The 22,721-nt window shown below is 46.2% G+C and overlaps 1 protein-coding gene across 4 annotated transcripts in view; it reads left to right on the top strand.

Moving 5' to 3' along the window:
* neo1a (neogenin 1a) overlaps nucleotides 1–22,721 on the top strand; it is a 151,332-nt gene that overhangs the window by 107,098 nt on the left and 21,513 nt on the right. For 3 of the 4 annotated variants that reach the window (XM_069705598.1, XM_069705594.1, XM_069705596.1), the window contains exons 8-12: nucleotides 14,490–14,724; nucleotides 15,829–15,983; nucleotides 17,640–17,788; nucleotides 19,365–19,503; nucleotides 19,894–19,943. In XM_069705598.1, coding sequence (XP_069561699.1) covers nucleotides 14,490–14,724; nucleotides 15,829–15,983; nucleotides 17,640–17,788; nucleotides 19,365–19,503; nucleotides 19,894–19,943 — 728 coding nt within the window. The remainder of the gene's footprint in view (nucleotides 1–14,489; nucleotides 14,725–15,828; nucleotides 15,984–17,639; nucleotides 17,789–19,364; nucleotides 19,504–19,893; nucleotides 19,944–22,721) is intronic. The other variant, XM_069705597.1, reaches the window with a different exon arrangement.

Below are 22,721 nucleotides of genomic sequence, written 5' to 3'. Positions count from 1 at the left end.
AAATTTTCCCGTTTTCCTGCGTGTTCATCGGTTGATTATCCAGTCATCAGCTTTACTGATGGATTCACAAAATAACGCCACGTCGCAGTGATACCGTCAACTCGTGCTGTAAATTACTGACATATTGTGCTTGTATAGGCACATCCACGGCAGCGGCATCCACAAACGCTTTCCCTCGCCGTGTCGCAGTCGTTTCCTCTCTCGAAGGCGCAATCCATGTCTCCGAATGGGAAATCAATGAGGACACGTTTGAAATCAGCTCAAATTCTTCGGCTATCTGTGTTTTGCGTTCGCGTCTGTGTGACGTGAGGTTTAAATGAAGTACTGGCTTCATGTACGTCGCCCCGTAGAGTCTCCCCCTCTGTTGTGCTCTCCTCTCTTTGCTCGGCTGCTGAGCGTGGACACGTTCTGCAGCCATCTGTCACCTTTCTCGGGACTTCGTCTCACTTTCTCCCTCTTCATCCTCAACAGCCACCTGCTCTCTGATAATCCAACACACTGGGCTTTGTGTTAATTGTGCTGTACTCAATACCCCCTCTCCTCTCCCCCCTCCCTCCTCCCCAACCACCTCACAGCTGGGCATCTTCGTCCACTTTGCAAACACTCCTCCTGCTCTTTGCTGCCCCTCCGTGTCTCACCGCCATCAGGTATCCCGCTCATACCTGGCAGGCTTAAATGATCCTGAAACCGAGCCAGGAAAACAGCCCCGTCTGTCGGCTGCCTCGCAGTCGGCGGAGATAAGCCAGGGACTTGCCACAGGGATAAAGTTGTCTTCACCCAACAGGGAAATCAATGGGGGTGAACTGCATCTAAATACCCAGCGGATGCAAGTTGCCTAATATTCGTTAGTGGCCGTAATCTTTGCATCTTGACGCTGCCAGCTGCAGTTAAATGTAACTCCGCAGATGATTCCCGCTTGTGGATGTTTGGAATGGAAAAAGGTCAGCTGTCGGTTGTTAACATATGCAGAGCATTTTGGCAGTTATTTATAGTGATATGTGCTCCGTATCAATACAATTGGCTTCTTGTAGATGATTGCATGAGTAAAAAAACAACAACCCAACAACAACATTTTCCCTTCTCTTCAACCTTCTCCTTACTTTAACAATCTGGAAACCTTGACAAATGCAGATTTTTAGTTTGAGCGCAGGTCAAAAATAGGACTACAGATTGCAGACTTGAATAATTTTCATGGACATTCCACAGCCATGTGCAATATGGGTCAACTAGTTACAAACAGATGTGTGTAAATAGGCGCTGAAATACCAAAAGTGGACCTCGAGGGGACCTAATTGCACGGTGTAATGTAGTCCGGGTAAGTGCCTCTTAATGTCCCTTGTAAAGCTGCCACTTTTAGACTTGTCGTCTTGTGTAAGTGCTGGAAGTTTGTGTTGCAGCGTGAGTTAAGAGTTGCTGTTATCATACATGACGAGTTGTCAGAGGAAATGAACAAAACTTGGCGTGACTTCTCCTCCCAAATAGTTCACTTCTCCACATGTGCATGACAGTGTTTTAATTTAATGAAACTGTCAGTTAACTTATGTTTATTGCATGAATTCAGCTCACAATCTAATCAGGAAATGTTCCCACTAAGTATGCGATTCAACATGTGCTGAGGTTTTATCTGATTTCCAGCTGAGTGGCTCATCATCTCCCCACTGCACTATAAATACAACCACTAATGGCCGTCATAATGACTCCTGCCTGGCGGTTTTGATATTTGCTGTCCACCTTATTATTACGATAATGCTGACGGAAGTTACTCAGCTGCAGAGGATATGCTATTTAGAGGATTATCATCACATGTCATCTATACGCCGTATGCAGCAAAAATGTCCAGCCTTTTCCAGGCCCGTGATGATGTGAAGGGTTTATGCATGATAAGCATAGTTGGTGACAATCACATCTCGGGAGGGGAAAAAGGTCACGCTTTCTAACTTTGAAGTTGTATCTGCCAAGACAAAGAACTTGTTTATATGATTGTCATCTCTCCACGTTCTGTACAAAGACTGAGGCTGTTTGAAGCTCGATAAGGTGGCACACTACAGTGTATACCCACGTTTTACAGTGTGATTGCTTCGTGTGTAGTTCTTTAAGATGCCCAGGCGAGCAAATATTTCATTTTTTAGGATTGAATTAGATTAAATTTAAGATAACTCTGTTGCTTTATAGAAGCGGAGCGCAGTTTATAACATTTAAATTCTGGAACAGACATTCGTGAGAAAAATCCTGCATATTTTAGTATTTAGTGTTTTCATTTAAATAATAAAACAAAAATCCAAGCCCAGATAACAGCTTGGAAGCTGTTACTAGACGCTCACTGGTTTAAGATTCGCTCAACTAAAAAGCTTAATATATCAAATGAAGGAGGATGCGTATTTAACATGGGCAAACAAAAGGGAAGTGGATGCACTTAAGTGTGTTATTTTGCTTGTTCATGTTTGCATAAAATCCGAGATGCACTTCCATTTGCATCCTTCCATGTGCTGCGCTGGCTTCAATATGGAAACCCTCCTCTGTGAGAGTGTCTGTCCCCACGTCTCTCCTCTGTTCTCCTCTTCATCCCCACAGCTCACATGAATAATGTTTTAACATTTTGCCTCCTAGTGCCCAAAACCAAGTACTTCACTGGAGAGGCTGAAAGCTTGTTTGGATGATCAGTCTCTGAGCTCTCTCGCACTGTTTTTAGCCACAACTGTTGCAAGTGAATTTCATACAGATGAATGAACGGGAGAAATTATGCTAAATACTTAACAACCTCAGGTTACGCAATTTAAAAACATCAGTTGGCGCTTGATGCTGCGCAACATGGTTGCATGAATTTTGCATTCTTTATCCTGTAGGCTAATATTCGGAGCGATGATTCAGGTCGTTTTATGATGAAAGAAAGATGACACACAATGTCTGATGCAAATTCATTCCAGCTTTTGTTCAATTTTTAGCTTAAAGAGGCGAGCAGTCCGGCTCCATCCCCCCCCGTCTTTTATGTCTCTCGCCTTCTCTCCACCTCGTTCTTTCTACCTCTGTCCCTCCGCCGCTTCCTTCATCCTCTCTTTCATCTGACCATGCCGCCATTCGTCTCCCCTCCCCCGCCGCTCGACCTGTGGCAGCGAGCAGAGGAGACCCGTCCTCCCCTCTGATCAGAGGTAGCAGACCCCCCGCTGAGAGATGGAGATGCCTCATCACCGCCTGAGTGGCCACCGCGTCCCCTGGTTTTCCTCTCCCTCCATCACTCTGTATTTATGAGAGCAGGCAGCAGGAGCGCTGGCATGATACGCCAACATGTGCCCCGTCCTCCGGAGCTGTAGCTCGACAAAGTGACGGGCACAGGGAGATACTGGGAGGGATATTTAGACAGTCGCACTTGCTGTACTTCATTAGTAAATCAGTTAATTACAGCAGACTCGGGCGCTAGATCTCCCCGTGAAATGACACACAACCTAAAAGCCAACTGCATGACTGGGACCTGCTGTTAACAACCAAATCGGGTGTAAATCTTATCCGCTTTGATCTGGGCCACGATAGTTAACACCTAATAAACCTTGTGCCCCAGAAAGGAACCAGAAGTCAAGAAAAACCCACACAAAGTTGTATTTAAATGTTGGTAATTTACAACACATGAAACCAAATGAGGAAGTTTAACCTTCCCTATGGAGGTCGGTAAGATAAACAAACAAGATGCAGCGTGGAGCCTTCTGTAAAATAACCGTCTTTCAACAATAATAATAGTTTTTTTTAAAAAAAAAAGCCTTCAACACCTCGCCTTATTGAAAATGAAATAAAACTTAAATCAAAAATAAACCCTGGATGTAAACTATTGGCAGGAGACCACTGCAAAAATAAAAACTACGCATTAACAGACCAGACCCATTAGAGTCTGCTGACGATAAACCGAACACAACCTGGCCAAAAAAAAGCTCTGGTGGACGGACCTGCTTGCCAGAAGCAGTTCTGTTTACAGTGTGAACAACAAAGAGCAGCGAAAGCTCCAAACTCTTCCACTTTATGTTCTGCTCAGCCTTAGGAGAGATTATTTATTTTTTATTTATTTCCAACTGAAATCTGCAGCCAATTTGTACCACAAAGATACACTCAAATATTGAAACTGTATCGTTTTAGCGTGAGCAGTAATTATTTCCACACGGACCACTGAAACTCATGAGGGACGCCAACACAGCATCATTGTGGATGTGTGCAAGCATGAAGGGTTTAATGTACAAATATATCTTGATGCTGAAGCCTTAGTGTAATAATTTCTAATAGAAAACCAAGAAGTACTTGGATTGGTATTCAAAGAGAAAGATAAAAAAAAAAAAAAAAGAGATACTTAAAACGAGGTTCCTGCTGTCAGCGTAGTGTTCTGCAGCAGCAGCTCTAGCTAGCGTCGAGGAAAGAAACTCACTTTATTATGAGTCCTGTACTATAAAATGTAACTAGATCATGACTAAACAACAAAGAAACTGGCAAGTTTCAGTTAACAGGACAGTAAAAATTCATTTTTTTTTTTTTTTTTAAATTCCCCGAGAACACATTTGGAGCAGACACTTCAGATGAGGGAGACTTCCACTACATCGGAGCGCCGCCCTTATTCCCTGTGCAAATCAGGAAGTGTGAATAGGCTGCTAAAAGACCCCTTCCCTCCAGCCAGACTCCACCAGCACTGAATAGAAGATCGGGCCGACTTCGGGGAAATACAGTGTGCTCCATCATCCGCCGGCAGGGTCACGGCCGGGCCAGCGGGAGCGAACGTGCGGCGCTGCGAGCCTGTGAATGTGTCAGCACAGCGCAGGGCTGCGCACCGTGTTTTCTGCTGGCGCCGACTGCAGAAAGTGTTCCTTCGACAGCAGCAGGCGGCGGCGGCGGCGGCGTGAAAAAGCGACAGCTAGAACAACATGTCATGTACCGCTGGGCACATACACGCGTGCACACGAGGGGGCCGCGCTTCTTTCACTGGACGGTCATTTCCCCCGTGAGGCCTTCAGGTCACAGGTACACAAATTATTTACGTTCGCTGATTGATTAAACAAAATGGGTTTTCGTTGTTCGTTCGACCCTGTAATCATCGTGCGAAGGCCGCTCTCGCTTGCCCCGACCTTTCTGCGGCACCACGCACGTGTACTAGATATACACGTGGCGAAGTACATGTATGCAGTACAGTAGTAGGTGGATAAAACCAAGCGGCAACCAGCGGTGACGTCAGCCGTTGGTTTGTGAACGGCCTTTTTTGGGGGGGGGCGAGCGCCGTGGATCTGACTCGATCTGATTGGAAACCCAGCGACACTGCATCTTGCCCACCGATAGCCGTAGCCTGACTGCACCACAGGCCTGTCAATCAAACAGACACGCCCCCTTTTTGAAGCTTATTTTCTAATTAATGACGGGATTATTTTCAGGTAGACGACCAGAAAGCAAATAAGAAGGACCGACGTTAGCTGGGAAAAACTGTACTAACTTGTGGAAAATATTTATTGAACAATATCATTTTATGAGACTAGTTGAATGGGAGTCTATGGGGCCAACCTCTAGTGGCACTCGGTGGTATTGCAGTTGAAGGCCTCCTTTTTCAGACCCAGAAGCTACATCCACCTTTATATGCTATGAATTAAACCCTCGACAAGATTACGTGACCGCAATAGTTACTGCTTTTATGAAATTTGTTCATGTTTAATCCCTGTTTTAGAGGTTTTGATTCAACTATTTTTTTTTCAGGGTTTGTAGTGTTGTTTATTCTCGAAATTGCAATTTCCCAAAATCCACATTATGAAGATCTCAGTAGTGTGATTCAGCAGAAACAGAGATAAGAAGCCTGAAGGGGAGAGGAGGCTGTTGTTACCATTAAGCACTAGCTAATAAAGTGCAACAGGAGGATTAAATTGCTTCCAATAAAGTAGTTGAGTCCTTTCCCCATTGGAAAGCATCAATAAACATCAAGTTTACCTGCCCTCCACCGGCTAAATTTTACATGCACCCCTTGCAGCTGCTGCTGCTGCTGCTGTCATGCACTGCGGATGCTATTATAATAAGTACCTTATCTTCACTTACAATGTTGAGAATTGTTTGCTGTTAGGTTAGGTTAGGTAGTTGCATTATTAATCCCCGAGGGGAATTTTTTTTTCGCTACGGCAGCGTACAGAAACAATAATTGTTGGTGGTTTAGGGTTGATTGAACAAATATGATAATACTAATGTTTTGTTTAGAACATTGCAGTTCAATTTTAAAATACTTGCGATCATGAAAAGGCAATGCAAAAACAAATATGGAGCATTTGATGGAGAATATGAATTATATGTAAATGTAAATTCTTTTCCTCTAAATTCTGCCTCCTAGCCAAAGATATTAAAATTTAAATTTGGGGGATAAAACCCTAAAATGTGCACACAGGGTCTTAACTGAAGCACACAAAATCTCTTTGGCGCGCACACGCACACACACACACAAACACACACACACACATGAAGTTTGTGGTAGTGATTAGTGAACGTGTTCCCTCACTGGAGGCTGTAGGAAGCTGATCAGAGGGTTTGTTGCCTAAATTGATTGCGAAGAGCTGAAATCAGCCGCCACCAAATTGCTGTTTGCACGGGCGCTGATGGCGAAGTGAGTGCTTGTGTTGTGGTTCTGTCTCTCAGGGATGGAGCTAAGTATGTATGTGTGTGTGTGCGTGTGTGTGCGTGTGTGTGTGTGTGTATGTTTACAAGCTGAGGCTCTCACAGCACGGGCTGAACTTTTCTATGGGTTGTATTTACTCAACCGTGGTGAAAGGCTTTTGCCTCATTTATAAATGGTCTGTCGCCGAAGTGCTAACTGCAAAATGTTATGGGTGCCTGTTTTGCTCTTGTTTTGCGCAGGAAAGAGAAAAAGGGACTAAAATAGCCTTCAGTACCTGCGTCAGCTCTGTTATTTTGAAGGTCAGTCTTGTTATCAAAACCAGTTTTGGGCTCGGCCGCATACGCACGTGGCGGGTGTCTGTTTTTTTTGTTCCTGACAGTCTGCTGCACACCTCGCCGACACTTGCCCTTATTTACGATATAACCCCCGTCCACATCCAACACTCACTCATCCAGGATGCCGACGTGATGCTTTTGGACGTGGACGGTCCTCTGGGTGCAGTAATTGGAAGTACCAAATGGCACAAAAACATCACTTTCCCTTCACACCCTTCCCTTCGCTGCAGGCAGCTGACCCCTGCGAGTGGCGCCGCCTAAGCTGGAGCTTTTATTTTCCTGTTAGCACCCATCCCTCCCGCCCCCCCCTTCTCCCCCCCCCCCGCTCAGCTGAGCCTCCCAGTTTCCATAAGCTAAAAGTAGAATAGTGAGTAACATCACAGTGGGTTCTGAGCCCCCCCCCGCCCCCTGCAAGCGTAGCGCCGCGGCTGCTTCTCAGTGGGTCCGACCCCGGGAGGCCGCTTTATTGGTGGAAGTCTGATTAGCCGGGCCGTTTGTTAGCGAAGCTCCAAAGGGGGGGGGGGGGGGATGCAGCTGAGCTCGCGTCTGCAACCATCCTGTTTGACCTTTTCAGGCCTTTCTCGGCTGTTCAGCTCCACTTACTTTATATATGAAATGCCGCTACCGCGCGTATACACTCCCGACGGTTACACAGCTTTTCTCGGTAATCAACTGCTTCATTCCGGGCTCGCTCTGTTCCCCCTGGAAAGGTTGCATTTTGTTTCGCGTATACCTCCGAGGTAATGAGATACAAAGGCAGTCGCTGCCGAAAGAAAGCTTGTTTCCAGTTCTGGCCGTTGATGGCGAAATGCTCCGGAGATGTGCGGCACCGCCGGCGGGTTTGAATCCGCTTGGAAAGGCGAGCCCGATGAGGCCTCGTTCCCCCTCTCTCAGGCAGCATGTGTGGAGCGCGTGATGCATATGATGCAGATTTAAAGCGGCGGGGGGGGGGGGGAGGGGGGTGCAACATTATATAGCATAGTCACACATCTTCATTTGCACACAGAGTCTGGGCGAACAGATGTTAGCCTCATGTTCGTGCATGTTTTCAGCGTGTCTGTGTTGAAACAAAGCGTTCATGGGAACAAAAGCAATCACACCCAAATTAACTCACCAGTGACTCGAGGATGAAGGAGGATGCATGTGTTTGATGGTGGAGGGATGCTGTATGTACACACAGCGCAGGATTAATTATTGATGTACCCGGCACCATTCAATTATAGTCGGGGGGTTGTTGTTTTTTATTTCTTCCAAATATGGGCATTTGTTTTTCCCCTCCGTGCCGGGATGTGAGGATCCTATGGGGGGTTTTTTTTTATGTCTCGGTAGGGTGTAAAGTATCTGGCATGTTACACATTCCCATCCAGCGTCCGTCTGCTTCGAGTTTCTAATGTGAACCCGGAGCAGGAATCATCACTTTTTTTTTATTTTATTTTTTTATGAAAACTACCAGAAAGTAAATTGGATGCAAACAAACCATGAAGCCGTCCAAAACACACCCTGTACACGCTACCTTCTACTTTCTTATGTAAGCCTCCAGGCACTTTGAGAGTGTTGATTTTTTTTTTTTTTTTTTTTGTATTTTATTTTTGGAGAGAAAAAGCAAGATAAATGAAAAATGTAATAAACTATGTCATTTTAATCTCTGCAGGGGTTTGAAAGTGACAGCTTTTTGTAGTTGATAAACAAGACCACGAACGGGGCCTGTGGAGGTTTTTTTTTTTTTTTTTTTTAGCCCCCCCCACCCTCCCGGACGAAGAGACCGTCCCTGGAAGTACAAACACCTCCCTCCTCCTGAAGCGTTTAGCGCGTCGCCACGTGGCATCCGGGAGTCCCGTGGATAAATCAGATGGGTTCGCTCGCATCCCACTTTGTCTCCGGTGCCACAGGAGCGTTCGGGGACTGTGGAGACATGAATACATCTGTGACCCACTCCGAACCTTTTAAAGCTGTGTTTACGGTCCGTGCTCTTCGAGGCAGAAAAGCTGCGTAACGCTGTTGTAACATCTTTTTTTTTTATAGTCCGAATGTTGACGTAGAAACTTTATGTGCTGTTTAAGCTTGCAGCCGGAGAATTACCAGGTAGTCAGGTGGGAGGGATTTTTTTTTTTTTTTCGATGTCCTGTTTGTGGCCATGCAAGTGAAATTTCTTCACTACAGCGGGTGGGGGGGGGGGCTCTCAGGGGGGAAGCTGCTGCAGCAGGCTGCCACTATAGCGCGGCGCCAGGTAACCTGACCTGAGGTGCGTGTTTTTGGATGATGGGAGGAAGCCGGAGAACCCGGAGAGAACCCACGCAAGCACAGGGAGAACATGCAAACTCCGCACAGAAAGGCCCAGGACCGGATTCGAACCCGGAACCTTTTTCGCTGTGAGGCGACAGTGCTAACCAACTGCACCACCGTGCCGCCCGATGCTTTCCATCTGAAGGAAAATGTTACAAGGAAACATTTCGAGATGTATTTCTCTTCATTAATAAAAGCTTATTTCCTCTCTTGGGGAACGTGCCAGATTTCTTTTGATCGGAGCCGAAGACGCCCTAGAAAGTGGTAGTGAGAAATATGGAGACGACGCCGTTTGATGTTGTTTTTTTTGTTTTTTTTGGGAGAATCACTTTTGAGACGCGTCTTTTTGTCTTCCTGGATTATGTCAGCGAGTCAGAACACCCCGTCTTGTTTGGGCTTTCGCGCGATCCGAGCCGCCCTTTAATCTCGATTGTTTCCGATTATCACAGCGAGAGGGAACGCGCGCTGTTACCGATACGCTCCACCCTTCAGCAACCCGATACCGAATCCCTGTCAGTTTCCCCCTTGGCCAGCGATAAGGTGTCTGGATGCAATACAGAGTGCAAGAAAATGTTCCCAAGACGAAGATTATATTCCTGACAGGACGGTTTCCCCGCTGCGAAGTGAGCCGGGAGGGGGTTTAAGTAGGCGCTCGTCCGTTTCTACTCTTTGTCGATGAGTGTCTCACATTAATTCCGCTCGTACAGTAGGTTTGCATTTATTGTTTCCACGCCTCTCAAGCATATCGTCGTTGTTGTCGACGGGCGACTTCAAAGGAGCCGGAGGGAACGGAAAAACCTGCTCGGTCAGGCGTTTTCTCGCACTCCCTCGTTCCTTCTCTTCGCCTCTCACTTTGTCTTCACTCGAAACATTTGTCTTCTCTTTCTGACTCGGTTTCCTTTCGCCGGCACATTAAGGAGCCCGCTCGGATGTCACGACATGTCGGGCTCGCTCAATCTTTCCCGTCTTATCTTTAGAGCGAGCGAGAGGAAACAAAAAAAAAAAAAGAAAAAGAAAACCAGCCGTAGTCGTCAGCTGTTGCTCGAAGGGACCGACGGTTTTCTACCACGTTTGCTTTACAACCCGGGAACAATTCGACTCTTTTCTGACTTTACATTTTGATGGATTGCTTGATGCAATTTTGCCTTTGTTCACCGGGAAGCTTTGATTTCTATGTAATTATCTTCGCAGATGTGCCGTTCAAGTTTTGACACCTCGTGACGATTGCGTGTCTGCACAAAGTATGACGAAGCCTGACAGTTTCACGCGATCCGCTTCTTCCATTCGGGCCGTTATTGAAAGCGGTGGCGGAGATCCGAGCGTTAAATGTCGGGAGCGAGAGGAGATATGTGACGTGCAACCGCCGACTGACAGTTTTAATTGACCGTCTTCTTTGTGCTGCCTTTCTGAGGGCTCTCGATGATGCTTTTCTCTTTTCTTTTTTTTTTTTAGAGTATATTGTTCTTTCTTGCTCTGTTCGTTCTTCTCTTCTCTGGCAGATAAAAAGTAGTGACTCAGTAATGGACCATTAGCATTGTGCTACATCTGTCTCGTGCGCTGTCATCATTACCAAAAGCACATTAGACATGGATACCATCCCTGAGAAAATCCATTTTGCGCGGGGCCTGGCATGAATCCCCTCTTTAAAAAAAAAAAAAAAAGGGCTATCTGTAGTTACAGTGCTGTGGGTGCTTCTGTCAGATATCTGCATTCAATAGATTTATGCTCCCTTGGTGAAGGTGGATAGTCTGAGCCGGTGAGGGAGACTCTCTTATCGGTGGACTCAGACCAGGAGATGAAAACGCCGCTCGGCGCAACTTTGCAGCCAAACTCGCAAGAGAACAAGAAGTTCGCAAAACAAGATAAAAAGTTATGAGGCTGTAATCTGAATTTAAAAGCTTCTCCGATCATTTTCGTGACAGAAAAGAAAATGCTTTTACTTTCACCGCACATTTAGACGAATGCTCCGCTTTTGCGCGCCTCTGTCCCGACTGTTTTGTGTACGGGTTACCCCGGTTTACTGTGCAGATCTAAAGTAACCTTCCTCGTTAAGCCTTAATGCCGGTAATTCATTACCTCCGGCACGGAGACTAACGACGCTATTAATCAGCTATGAATAGAGCTCGGCAGCAGCAGTGGGAGGCTGACGCGTCCTTACTGTAACAATCCCGGGCGTGCACGGTACAAGACTGATTGTCAGAAGGACACAGAAAGCTGCCCGGCATGTCAATTACCGACGGCTGGACGAAGTGCGCGGAGATGGGAACTCCTTGTAACGATTTTATTTCTCCCGTCTCCGCGTCGCGCAGCGAAACGCCTCACCGGGGCTCTCTTTGTCGGGCCCGACGCTGATTTCGCGATTCTTTTTTTTTTTTTTTCCCCCGAAGTGCGGTGTTCCTTATTATGTTCGCTTCAAAGAGGAGCGACATCAAACCTCTTACCGCGTTCGCTTCGACCCACGCGGGGCAGATGGGGTTACCGGTGGACAAATTTGACTCCCGAGAACCGTGGCGGCGAGCGGAGTGCGGAGGGCGGCGCGACCTGTTTCCGCGGCCATTTTAAGAAACCGCCCGTGACCTCCCGAAACCTCCCTCCCTCTCCGCAGCAGCAGCGCCTGGGCTTTATCTGCTTCGCTTTTTCCTCTCTGAGCGGCGCACTGAGGCGATAACTCTGCTGCGATACCTCTGCAAAAACAAAGCCAAAGATAAGGTGTTCTTTTTAAATGCGTCCGGACGCACGTGTCTAAAAGCTCGGCTCACCTTCGGTTGCGCCTCATTCTTCCGTCTCGATCGAAAATCTTGCGGCCCAGAGAATCCATAGGCTCATCCATCGCCTGCGGCGCCTTCGTGCCGCCTGACTATTAAAGCGGCAAAAAAAAAAAAAAAACTGATTTCCTGCAGATTTTGTCTTCATCTTCTCTTATGTTCCATCTAGATTGTACTGATATCTTTCTGTTTAATGAATATATGAAAAAAAAAAATCCTCAGTTTGTTTAAGTGCATTTACCGTAACCGTCCGGTTTTAAACAAGCGGAAGTTGCTACGGAGACTCCTGTCCTGCTCAAGTTTTCTGTGTTTCTGTGATTCTGGGTCGTGCTCTCCGCTGCGTTTACGTCTTCTTAATGCACGACGTGCTTCCTCGTCAACAAACAGGCTTCAAACTTTTGTTTATCCCGTGAAACCCGGTAAGGTTGCGCTTTCCCTGGCGTCTGCGCGTGCGCGTTCGGCTCTGTAAATGAGTGTAATTATTCAGCATCTGGTCATTTACACCGCAGTCAGAAAGTATTAGGATGTTAATGTGTTTTTCATTGTTGCTGGCTCGATTCCAGCAAACCGGATTTGAAATGAAACCGTAGCTACGAGGCTAAAACTGCTGACGTCCAGCTTTAAGGTCGTTTCGGCTGTCATTATCCTTACTCAGTAAACAGTGCAAGACTGGAGGGGGATTTTATTTTTTTTAAGTCCCGCAGCTTTTGAGCAGTTATCCTAATCACAGAGACGAGGCTCTGTTATTTCTTCTTTTTTTTTCTGGGTTTTTTTTTTTTTTTTTTTTTAGGACAAATCAGTTAAATAATCTGGACCGGCCACGTCAGTGGCCTGACGACCTAAATCCTCCTGACCTTGTGTCTAACTCTCCGGCTCACGCCGAAGGCAAAAAAAAAAAAAAAGTCACTGAAACAAGCAAAGAAGTGTAGAACTGGGAGTTGACGTTACAGCAAAAATAAGATCTTTTGTTTAAGCCTCGTGTCGGGTGAACGGGCGATGCAGTTCCTGCGCTGTCCAACGACCTGAAATTGAGTCTGACTGCGGGCGTTTTTTTTTTTTTTTTTTACCTCGCAGTCGTCTGAGGCGCCGAAGCGCAGAGCCGACACAACAGGAAATGTGCCGAGCCGTGCCCGCTGCGCACAGCACACTTGATCGCGCCATGAATACGGAGCCGAAGCCGGATCTCCCTCGTCCTCCGCCGAGCGTTTGCGTACAGAAAGTTTGCGTCGACGATGCGATTTTTCTGGATGAAAAAACAGCAAATCTCTCACGTCGTTCTCGCCGCGGAAGTCGGCGAACCCCGGGAATTGGAAATGTAAACAAATATCGAAAGCCGAATCAGCGGTACGCGGGCGTGCGGCGGCGGAGGCGGCTTTGCATTTTCATCCCAGTTTCTGCAGCAATACCACCGGCCTCCCGACACCACGCTCGCCGTGCTCCTTCTTTTCTCTGCTTCAGCTTTTTTTGTTTTTTTTGTTTTTTGCCCTGCAGTCAGTTTCCCCGATCGGCAAACAAATGGAAATGTCGTACACGCTGACATTCTTTCCGTATGGTTTTGTTTCGCCGGGCAAATGGAAAGCGGATCTCGAAGAAGTCTGACCGCAGATTGTTCCTCCAAAAAGAAAGAAATTAAAAAAAAAAAAAACATACAACCGCAAGATGAAATCACAAACATTTCTGTGGCTCGGCTGTGGAATGTGACGGCTGAAGTGTTTCGACAACATCATCTGGAGCGTTGGTTTGAGAGGATCCAGACTTCAGATTTAACCTCTATTTTTGTTGGGGAGTAGGGGGGGGAGAGTTTGGGTTAGTCTTGAATTGTTTTACTGTCTGAAATAAAACTAAATGGTTTTCCTTGTCTGCATTTAAGAGCCTACAAGGTGACTTTGACCCCTTCAAAAAGACGTCTCCCTCTGTGTAACCCCCGGTTCGAACCCTCGTCTAGTTCATAAAATGTCTCGAACCAATCTTTTTTTTTTTTTTTTTTTAAATAACAAATGATTGCCGGAAAACCCGTTTATGAAAGTCAAAATGTGTGTTGTGCTCCCGCCACCCCGACATGAGAGAGCTGTGTGTAGATCTGCATGTGTAGTCCCCCTTGTATTGTGCTTTTATTTGTCAGCTTTGTGAGTGTAGTAGAAGTGTTTGATTTCTGTGGTTCCTTGTCACACCGAGAGTCTTTTTTTGTTATGTTGGTGTTATTTTGTTTTTTCTTCTTTTTTTGTTTCCCCTCCTTTCTTTCGTTTCACTGTCATTTCCATTTCATCTCCCCCTCCTCTCCTCGACCTGGTCCTTTTGAACGCCTCTGTGCTCCCTTCCCCACCTCCCTCCTCACGCAAACCCCCCGTCCCCGTCCCCGTCCCACCTCCCTCTTCACGCTACCACTGTCCTCCTCCCTGTCTCCCTACTCCCCACTCCACCCCTGCCCCTCCCTCCTCACACTGCCCCCTCCCCCCCATTCCCTCCCTCCTACCTCCTCCTCCTCCCAACCCAAAGACGTAGCCCTGCCCTCTTTCCCTCCCCCCTCACTGACTCCTAACACTACTGACCATGTAACGCCAGGCTCCGGAGGTGTAGCCAGTCCAGCAGGCCCCGCCCCCTCGGCGCCCCGTGACGTCGTGGCTTCGCTGGTCTCCACCCGCTTCATCAAGCTGACCTGGCGGCAGCCGGCCGAGCCCCACGGAGACGAGTTAACCTACTCCGTTTTCTACAGCCAGGAGGGCACGAGCAGGTAGAACACACACTCAACTACCAGGAGGCCGCGAACACACACACACATTACAGCAGGCACCAGCAGGGTACTATTATACGTCTATTTCTGCGCCGGAGTCTCAGGCCACTCTGAAACCATTTAATTAAAGCACTTATCATCGCGGTGTTTATTAATTAAAAACAAACTTCCTTCCTCAAAGGATTACTTGTTAACACTTAGGTATAAACAAAAAAAAAAGTGTCAAACACTAATTTCATTTTTCAAGTAGCCCTGCGATAAATCCAACCCCCCTCCCCTCCCCCTCCCCCCCCTTGTGTTGAGGATTTGCTGCATTTGGCTGAGAAGGAAATTTAAGAAGCTTAGAGGATTTTCCACAAGTTTTCCCTGTAAAATAGCTGTAAGCGATTGTCACAAGTGGCCTGACACGGCGGCGTTTCACTCTGTGCTACAACCAGGTATGCAAATGAAAACATTATTACGCTGTATATGCAGCGTATATAATGAGTGTACTAATACTGCGAAGACAAACCGGTGTGGTTCTACGCTCAGCACTTAGCCCGTGACCAACTCTCCTGGTCCAGCTGTAGACTGATGAGCCAGTGTGCTCATCATTAATCAATTAGTTAATTAAACGGTTAGTTTATGAACTAGAAAATGAGTCGATGGAGACATTTATCAGACTTAAGTGCCCAAATATGGCAGCTTCAGGCTCATCAAACGTGAAGTTTTGCTGTTTTTAATCACTGTAAGTTGAATATATTTTGGGGTTTTTACTGCTGGATGGACAAAAGATTCAATTTGAATATGTCGACCTGAATCCCGAGAATGTGTTTTTGTTTTTTTTCTTGACATCTTTTTAACAACCGAAAAGTAAATCAATTAATTAAACGACGTATTAATAATGAAATGTAGATTGCATATATGCGTTTTTGTGTCCAACAGAAAGAATATAAAGGCCCGTGCTGTATAATTCTACTCTGTAATTAAATACCCAACACTTATAGCACTCCAAATGTTAAATTAATTCGATTTTCACAAAACTAAATTCGACACGTTTCTGTGGCGAACAGAAGCCGATGAAATCATTCAATATTTTGCTGCTTGTCCGCGTGTCCCCCTCAGGGAGCGAGTCGTGAACACCAGCCGTCCGGGGGAGATGCAGGTCACCATCCAGAACCTCATGCCAGACACCAAATATCGCTTCAGGGTCGTGGCCCACAACAGCAACGGCCAGGGCGAGAGCTCGGCGGCGCTCAAAGTGGCCACCCAGGCTGAAGGTAACCCCCGTTCACAAACGTTCATTTGTATGTGTGCTCGGCATAAACAGGGCCGCGCAAACATGAAGGCGACCTCCGGCCCGGTTTGTTGGAAAACTCTCTCGCGCTGGCGCGCCGAGGCAAACAGGATGCACTCGAAAGGAGCGGGCAAAATGTGCAAATAAGCGTTCGCGCAAGCAAATATTCGCTCGCATGCGGCGTGCGCTCGCTTCAAACAGACACTCCCGCCTCCCCTCCACACACAGAGGAGGCTTAGTGCCGAGCGTGAACGCAGACCACCCAACAGCACACCGGAGACACGCAGCGTTTTCTTCTCATAAGCCACTTCTTGTTTGCTCCCCAACATTCGCTATAAGTCGCGCGCGCGTGTGTGTGTGTGTGTGTGTGTGTGTGTGCGTGTGCGTGTGTGTGTGTGTGTGTTTTGCTTCAAACTGTGCTTACCTGAGGTGAGGAATGTGTGAAATTAGTATTCCACATTCCAACACTGTCCTCGTCCAGTCCAGCACAGAGGTGCTACAGAGACGCTCATTAGGATGTTTTGACTCGAGGACACATCAGAATCATTACCGTGTGAGCCTCCCCGTGGCTGCTGCTCCACATCGCTCAGCCTCACCCACATATGAAAGTGCTGCGAGGGGGGATTTCCCTGCACTCGGTCAGACGGTGGACGGTGGACGGTGGACACCCCTCTCGTCCTGGCTGAGCTGCTGCTCCGTCACTGTCACTTTGTAGGTCAGCCGCTGTTTCTCTACCTGTGTCCTTGGTTGGAGGGCGACCGGATCAGAACGCAAGCGCGCGCGCGCACACACACACACACACACACACACACACACACACACACACACACACTCACACACTACACTTTACTGCCCGGCAGCAGGAGCAGAAACCACCCACGGGGATGGCGGTGAGGGCAGGTCGTACCTGCGCAGTATATCTCTGTCGTGTGTGTGTGCACCTTCAGTGTGAGAACACGCGATGAATTGGAGCTTAAACTGTTGACCTGCTTCTGAGTGCCAGCCGTGTGCACACAACGCTGCCCTGTATTGCTTCTCCGCAGAGACTGGCTCAATACACCTGTGTGTTCGCCCCCCCCCCCCCCCCACACACACACACACACACACACATCTACCTCTAACATCTGTGCACGCTGACAAATGGGAGCTTCTTTCTTCTGTCATAAACACCTGCAGTTACAGCTTACAAGATATATACAGCACAGACATATATCTGTGTCGCACAGACAGCACTTTTAACCTCCAAGTCATTTTAAATCCCAACGTGCCGCAGCGCAGACACAACAAGTGATGCCACTGCCCATCTATTCAGACATAGATGTATGTATACAGGGGAGTCACAAATTATTTGGGCAGCGATGAATATTATGTCACGTTAGCTCTGTCTTTCAGCAGGCTGGATAGGAAATTAAATATTTAGTTTGAGGTAGCTGTCGGCTTTAATTTGAAGGTCTTTACATTTACATCACATGAACTCTGTAGAAACTGCGGCTCACAGTCTCCTGTTCTCATGGCGTATAAAGTGGTTTACTGTACATATATTTGTGTTACATATATGAATGTTTCACCAGCTGTCAAGAGTTTCATTAAGGTCCGACAGCTCACTTATTTCTGCTCTCCTGTTATGTTTTTCCACCAGTCCAAGTTCCCGGTCCCGCTCCGAACCTGCAGACCGTGTCGAACACGCCCACCTCTGTTTCTCTCAGCTGGGATAAACCCCTCACCGGCAACGGAGAGGTCCTCACCTACAAGCTGTACTACACGGACAAAACCTTTGGCGACGAACAGGTAGGATGTGGTCTCCACTCACTAGAAAGATTCACGCCGTCAAAGACTAGATGACTTTGAATTTAAAGATTAAAACTGCTGGTAAAAGACCTAGAGTGATAAAGCAAACATTTTTTTTTGTCCTCGTCAGTCGATTATGACCTTCTACGGTCATCTTATCATTACCTTTAATGCACGTCACCTTTTATGAGGTTTCACAACAGATTACAAATCGAAATAATGAAAAACTTGAAGTAAAAAGACATTAATCTGTATGGAGATGAAAACAAATTATCCAGAGAAGCACAACAAGCAGTTTAATTAAGTGAAATCTTGATATGCTTTCAGATTGAAGGATGATTATCATGTGTTTTTCCTTTTTATTGATGACATATGAATGAATTCTCTTGGAATAAATTTCAACCTGAAACAGAGACGTGCAGCTTGTAAGAGGAGAATTATTGTATGCAGCTAACGCTTGATTTCGCAGGCTTCATTAGATAAAGTGAAAATGACTGCATTCTCTTTCATGTAAATTGTGATGAGGTAAGGAATTCCTAATCACTTGCCAGGGCTCTTTGTGCTGCATTCTTGATTAATTATCTCACAAAAAAGCGTGGATGAAAGAAAGCAGATATGATTCACTCCGTTCTCCTTCTCTGCAGGACTAACTCTGTCGTCCGAGTGGAATCTAGCTCCTCAGATATTGAGTCAACCCCAGCAGTAGCAGTGTGCAAGCCAGTGAGGCATTAAAAAGCCTTTAATATGATAATGGATGAAACGTCAGCCAGTGCACTGAGTAATGATGCCTCAGCTCCCCGGGGAGAGGGGGGGGGGATGAAAAAGGCAAAAGATGAAGAGAGGATGGGAAAAGAAAGAAAGGAGGAAGTGGACGAAAGGGCCAGAACAGAGCGAGAAAGACGCAGTGCCGAGAGGATATGAAAAATTAAAGGGAAGAGGGGAAGTCAGGGACGACATAAGATGCATCTTCAAGGGGTGAGGTGGTCACAGACGGTCACATGACCCGGGTTCAGAGGTCGCGATTAGAGCGCTGCGGAAGCGAGATTAGATATCCTGGAAGTCTCGGCGTTTAACTGCGAATGTCACAAGCAGAGCACTGAATGCAAATGTGCTTGAAGTAATTGGCTGTGTGGCTGCGTGGCCAATTTGTAAAGCAAAAGTCATAATCGTGGAAGGCATAATTTGCGGCTCGGTGGAAGATGACAGTCTTACATCGATTTACAAACAGAAATGTGATGAAATGATGAAAGCAGGCATCACATTTAGTAGCTCGCAGCAATTGGAACTGACATATTTACAGCATGTCTGAGCAAATATCAAACATGAATACTAAAATGACACTCAAAACCAGTCGACTGCATTTATCGGCATGTACAGTGTGTTTTTGCCACTTATCTTTTTGAGAATAAAACTTTTCACGTTCATTTCATGTCAATTGTTCTCTTGTTTTCACATACTTAATTGTCTGTGAGGTATATTTCAGTTTAGATTAAAAGAAGATATGTCCTTCAACTCTGTTTTAGATTTTTAAAGCACCTTACTGACCAGTGATGTTTGTCCTCCTCCTCTCTCTCAGGACATCGACACCAACAGTCAGTCCTACACCATGACTGGGCTGAAGAAGAACACAGAGTACAGTTTCCGTGTGGTGGCCAACAACAAGCACGGTTCGGGCGTCTCCACTGACGACATCATTGTTCGCACCCTCTCTGACGGTCAGTGGATCGCTGAAATATAATTCGACCACTGCGTGCGTGTCCAACGTGCAAAAGGGATGTATGTAAAGTCAAGTCCCCTGCACCATGCTGTAAAGATTCATCCAGCAAAGCAAAGCTTTCATTAGAAACTGTTCCTTTGCTGTAGATTAAAGCAGCTAATGATTATTTTAATTGACTAATTTTTTTTTAAATTCTTTTCACGATTTGCAAATTTGGGCTTATACAATTTCTTATTACTATTTTCTAAAGCCCAAGGGGAAAATTTTGAATCTGAAACTAGACAATGTTTGACATTTTTCCCAGAGAAATTGTTTTAGCTCAATCGCAACTTAAATTACTGTGATCTCTTTTGTTTTATGTTGAATAAATTGTCTGTTTTCCTCACAGTGCCAAGCGCCCCGCCTCAAAACCTCACTGTGGAGGTCCAGAACTCAAAGGTAAGACTCTTCTGCCTCGACTGAACAAGTTTAAAGGACCTGTAACTGGTTTCGTTTTTCTGCCGCCGTATTGACCAACGAAAAGCTCTGGCGTTTTCTGCTCTCAGATGCAACATAGACAACAAAATTACGTAACAACAGAGGCAAAGGCACCTAAAGTGCCAGCGGCCAGACGGTTTGGTGGTATGAAGTTGCATCGCTGAGTCGACACTCTCTCGCTCGCACACACAAACAGTTGAACAGGCACATCGCCCGCAGGCCGGTAGCTGCGTTGTTGCTCTGTGTGATTAGCTGCGTCAGAGGCCTGGAGGCCCGGCTGGTTAAGAGAGTGTGTGAACCCTCATCGATCTCCTCGTCGGCAGGAGACTCGCCTGTCAGATGGTTTTATCCTCAGTATCACTCCATCTGTACAGAGTCTGGCACACAAGCCTGCAGCTCAAATCGACATCGATATGAAACATTTTTTTTTTTTATCCTGGGAGATACAGGCTCGCTAGAAATGATACTCGGATAGATAAGAACGACGTGGTAAATTAAAGGTTATCTGGTTGAAAACGGGGTTCAAACGGATTTGAAAAGTGAAAATCTTTAGCTACTATTGTTTTAAAGGTGTTTCATTTGCTATGTAAAATTAAGCTAATACAAGCTGAAACACATTTAAAATTTCAAAATAAAGTTCACTTTTAAAGCAAATTAGCCCATTTAACACAGATGTGTTGGAAGTATTTTGACCTACAAGTTGCTAAATCAGTGGTTGTTAGGATGCTGCGTTACCGTGGCAACAGAGATTTTACCTTGTTGGTGAGCATGTGTGAAGGTGACAGGACAAATAGATGTACTTGTTCGAAAGCAAAAGTCTCTTTTATCTAAATTGAATTTCAGTTTGCATCAAAGATAACTGGATCAGATTTCTCACTGCCCTGGCAGCAACTCCTGGTGTCTCACTCTTTTCAAGTGTCATCCTTAAATCTGATTTATTACACTTTCACACCCTGTAGTTGTTGCGTGACACTCTTGATTAGATAAGACTGCTGAAGTGGCTGCTGGCTTCACAACAAGCTGCCGATTAAAACAGGAAGTTGGCCATTTCATTTTGGCCATTTGATCTTCAAACAGAGCGCTGTAGGCCCATTTATTGTATATTTCCACCCCAGTGTTGGATTAAATTTGACAAAAAGATGCCTCTCACTCATGACATATGAGGCGACAGCGAGTGCAAAAAGAGAGCTGTGAAAGAAAAGAAAAAAAATAATAGAAGGAGATAGGGAAAACCTTGGGGTGCGTGCATCGACTACAAAAACAGCAGACAGCACTTTTAGCCCTTTGCCGGTCGATGCAGAGCCGAAGTGAGAGAAAAAACTGACAGACAATCCTATCACACACTGCCAGCTTGAGTAAGAGCCGGCCACCCATGCTGGGGGAGACTCAGCTGAGATTTGTGGAGAGAAAACACTCTCGTGCTAATTTTAAGAGTAAAATGAAGAGGGGCTCACTGTGGGATTGTTTTCCGAGCGGATCGTGTACATGCAGCCGTCCCTCCCCACTTAGACGCAGACAAACCAATTTAAAAACCATGAAACAAACATCTGGCCTCCACATCATTGAAATTATTCATTTCATTTTTTATTTTTCTTTGTCGTTTTTGTGTTTTATTCAGAATGTAAACACTCATTAAGACAATAGTTCCAGAACAAGAGTATAGATACAAAGCATTTATGCAATTAGCTGTTCAATACGCCCAGCCAAATGGAACTGGGGGGAAAAAAATTAATTAACATGCATTTCATCTTCAGTCTCCTCTTTGGGTCTCGTCAAGCGGAACCTCACATCTTTTACCTGCGAGGCAACCTGAAAAACACTTTTATTTTTTTTACTTATATCACCGCTTTCTTCTTTCTTTTTTTTTTCCTCTTGGCATGTGCCTTTTCACCTTCTCCTGTGATTTTACAAAAAGTCAATTAAACAGGTTTTCATGATTAGGAAGAAGTATGAGGAGAAGCAACAGACATTAACCAGTTGGGGCTGATAGTGTAATAAGAAAAATGGAAATAATTGAACACACTTAACACAAATTTAATTTGTGCAATTCCCTCGACTCGGCTGGGGAGGAGCACACATGTGCCCTGTACATGTATTCAGGCTTTTGTGCATCAGTGTGACAGTGGGGAAGCGTTAATTAACTCCTCTCCCACACTGAGCCACCCCCCACCTAGCTCTTTAAACACACACACACACAGAAACTCTGATGCGTGTATCAGAGCTGCGTGGGCCCGCCAGCTAAAGTCCTACATTCATCTTTCTGCCTCTGTGTCTCTGCAGGCTTAACCTGACCACACACACACACACACACACACACACACACACACACACACACACACACACGCGCGCACACACACACATGCGCACACCCATCAGGACACCACTATCTGTTATTCTTGTTTATTTCTCCTTAATGCGTCAATTTGCAGTGCGTCACTCATGCTCGGGGGAGGAAGGGAGAGGGTGGGGTGGGGGGGGGGGTGTTTGTTTTTGTGGGGAACTCCCATTTGCACCACATGAGGAAGGGAGGTGCGGGTGAGTCTGTGTTTCTGGAGGAGAGAACAGTGAACCTGCGGAGTTACGTTAACACCGAGGCCTCTGCCAAGGCGTGTGGGAAGGTGCGATGCCACCATGAGGTCACCTTTACAGCTGTAGGCCCCAAAAACAGATGGTCCCCCCCCACACGCACACACACACACACACACACTAAACACAACACGCACACGCACTAAACACAAC

This window comes from Brachyistius frenatus, unplaced genomic scaffold (genome assembly GCF_029030835.1).
Source record: "Brachyistius frenatus isolate BFR_SWC_R1_liver_20210118 unplaced genomic scaffold, ASM2903083v1 Contig_58, whole genome shotgun sequence".
In the NCBI taxonomy this organism is placed as follows: Eukaryota; Metazoa; Chordata; class Actinopteri; family Embiotocidae; genus Brachyistius; species Brachyistius frenatus.
This window is presented reverse-complemented; position numbering and strand designations above follow the sequence as displayed.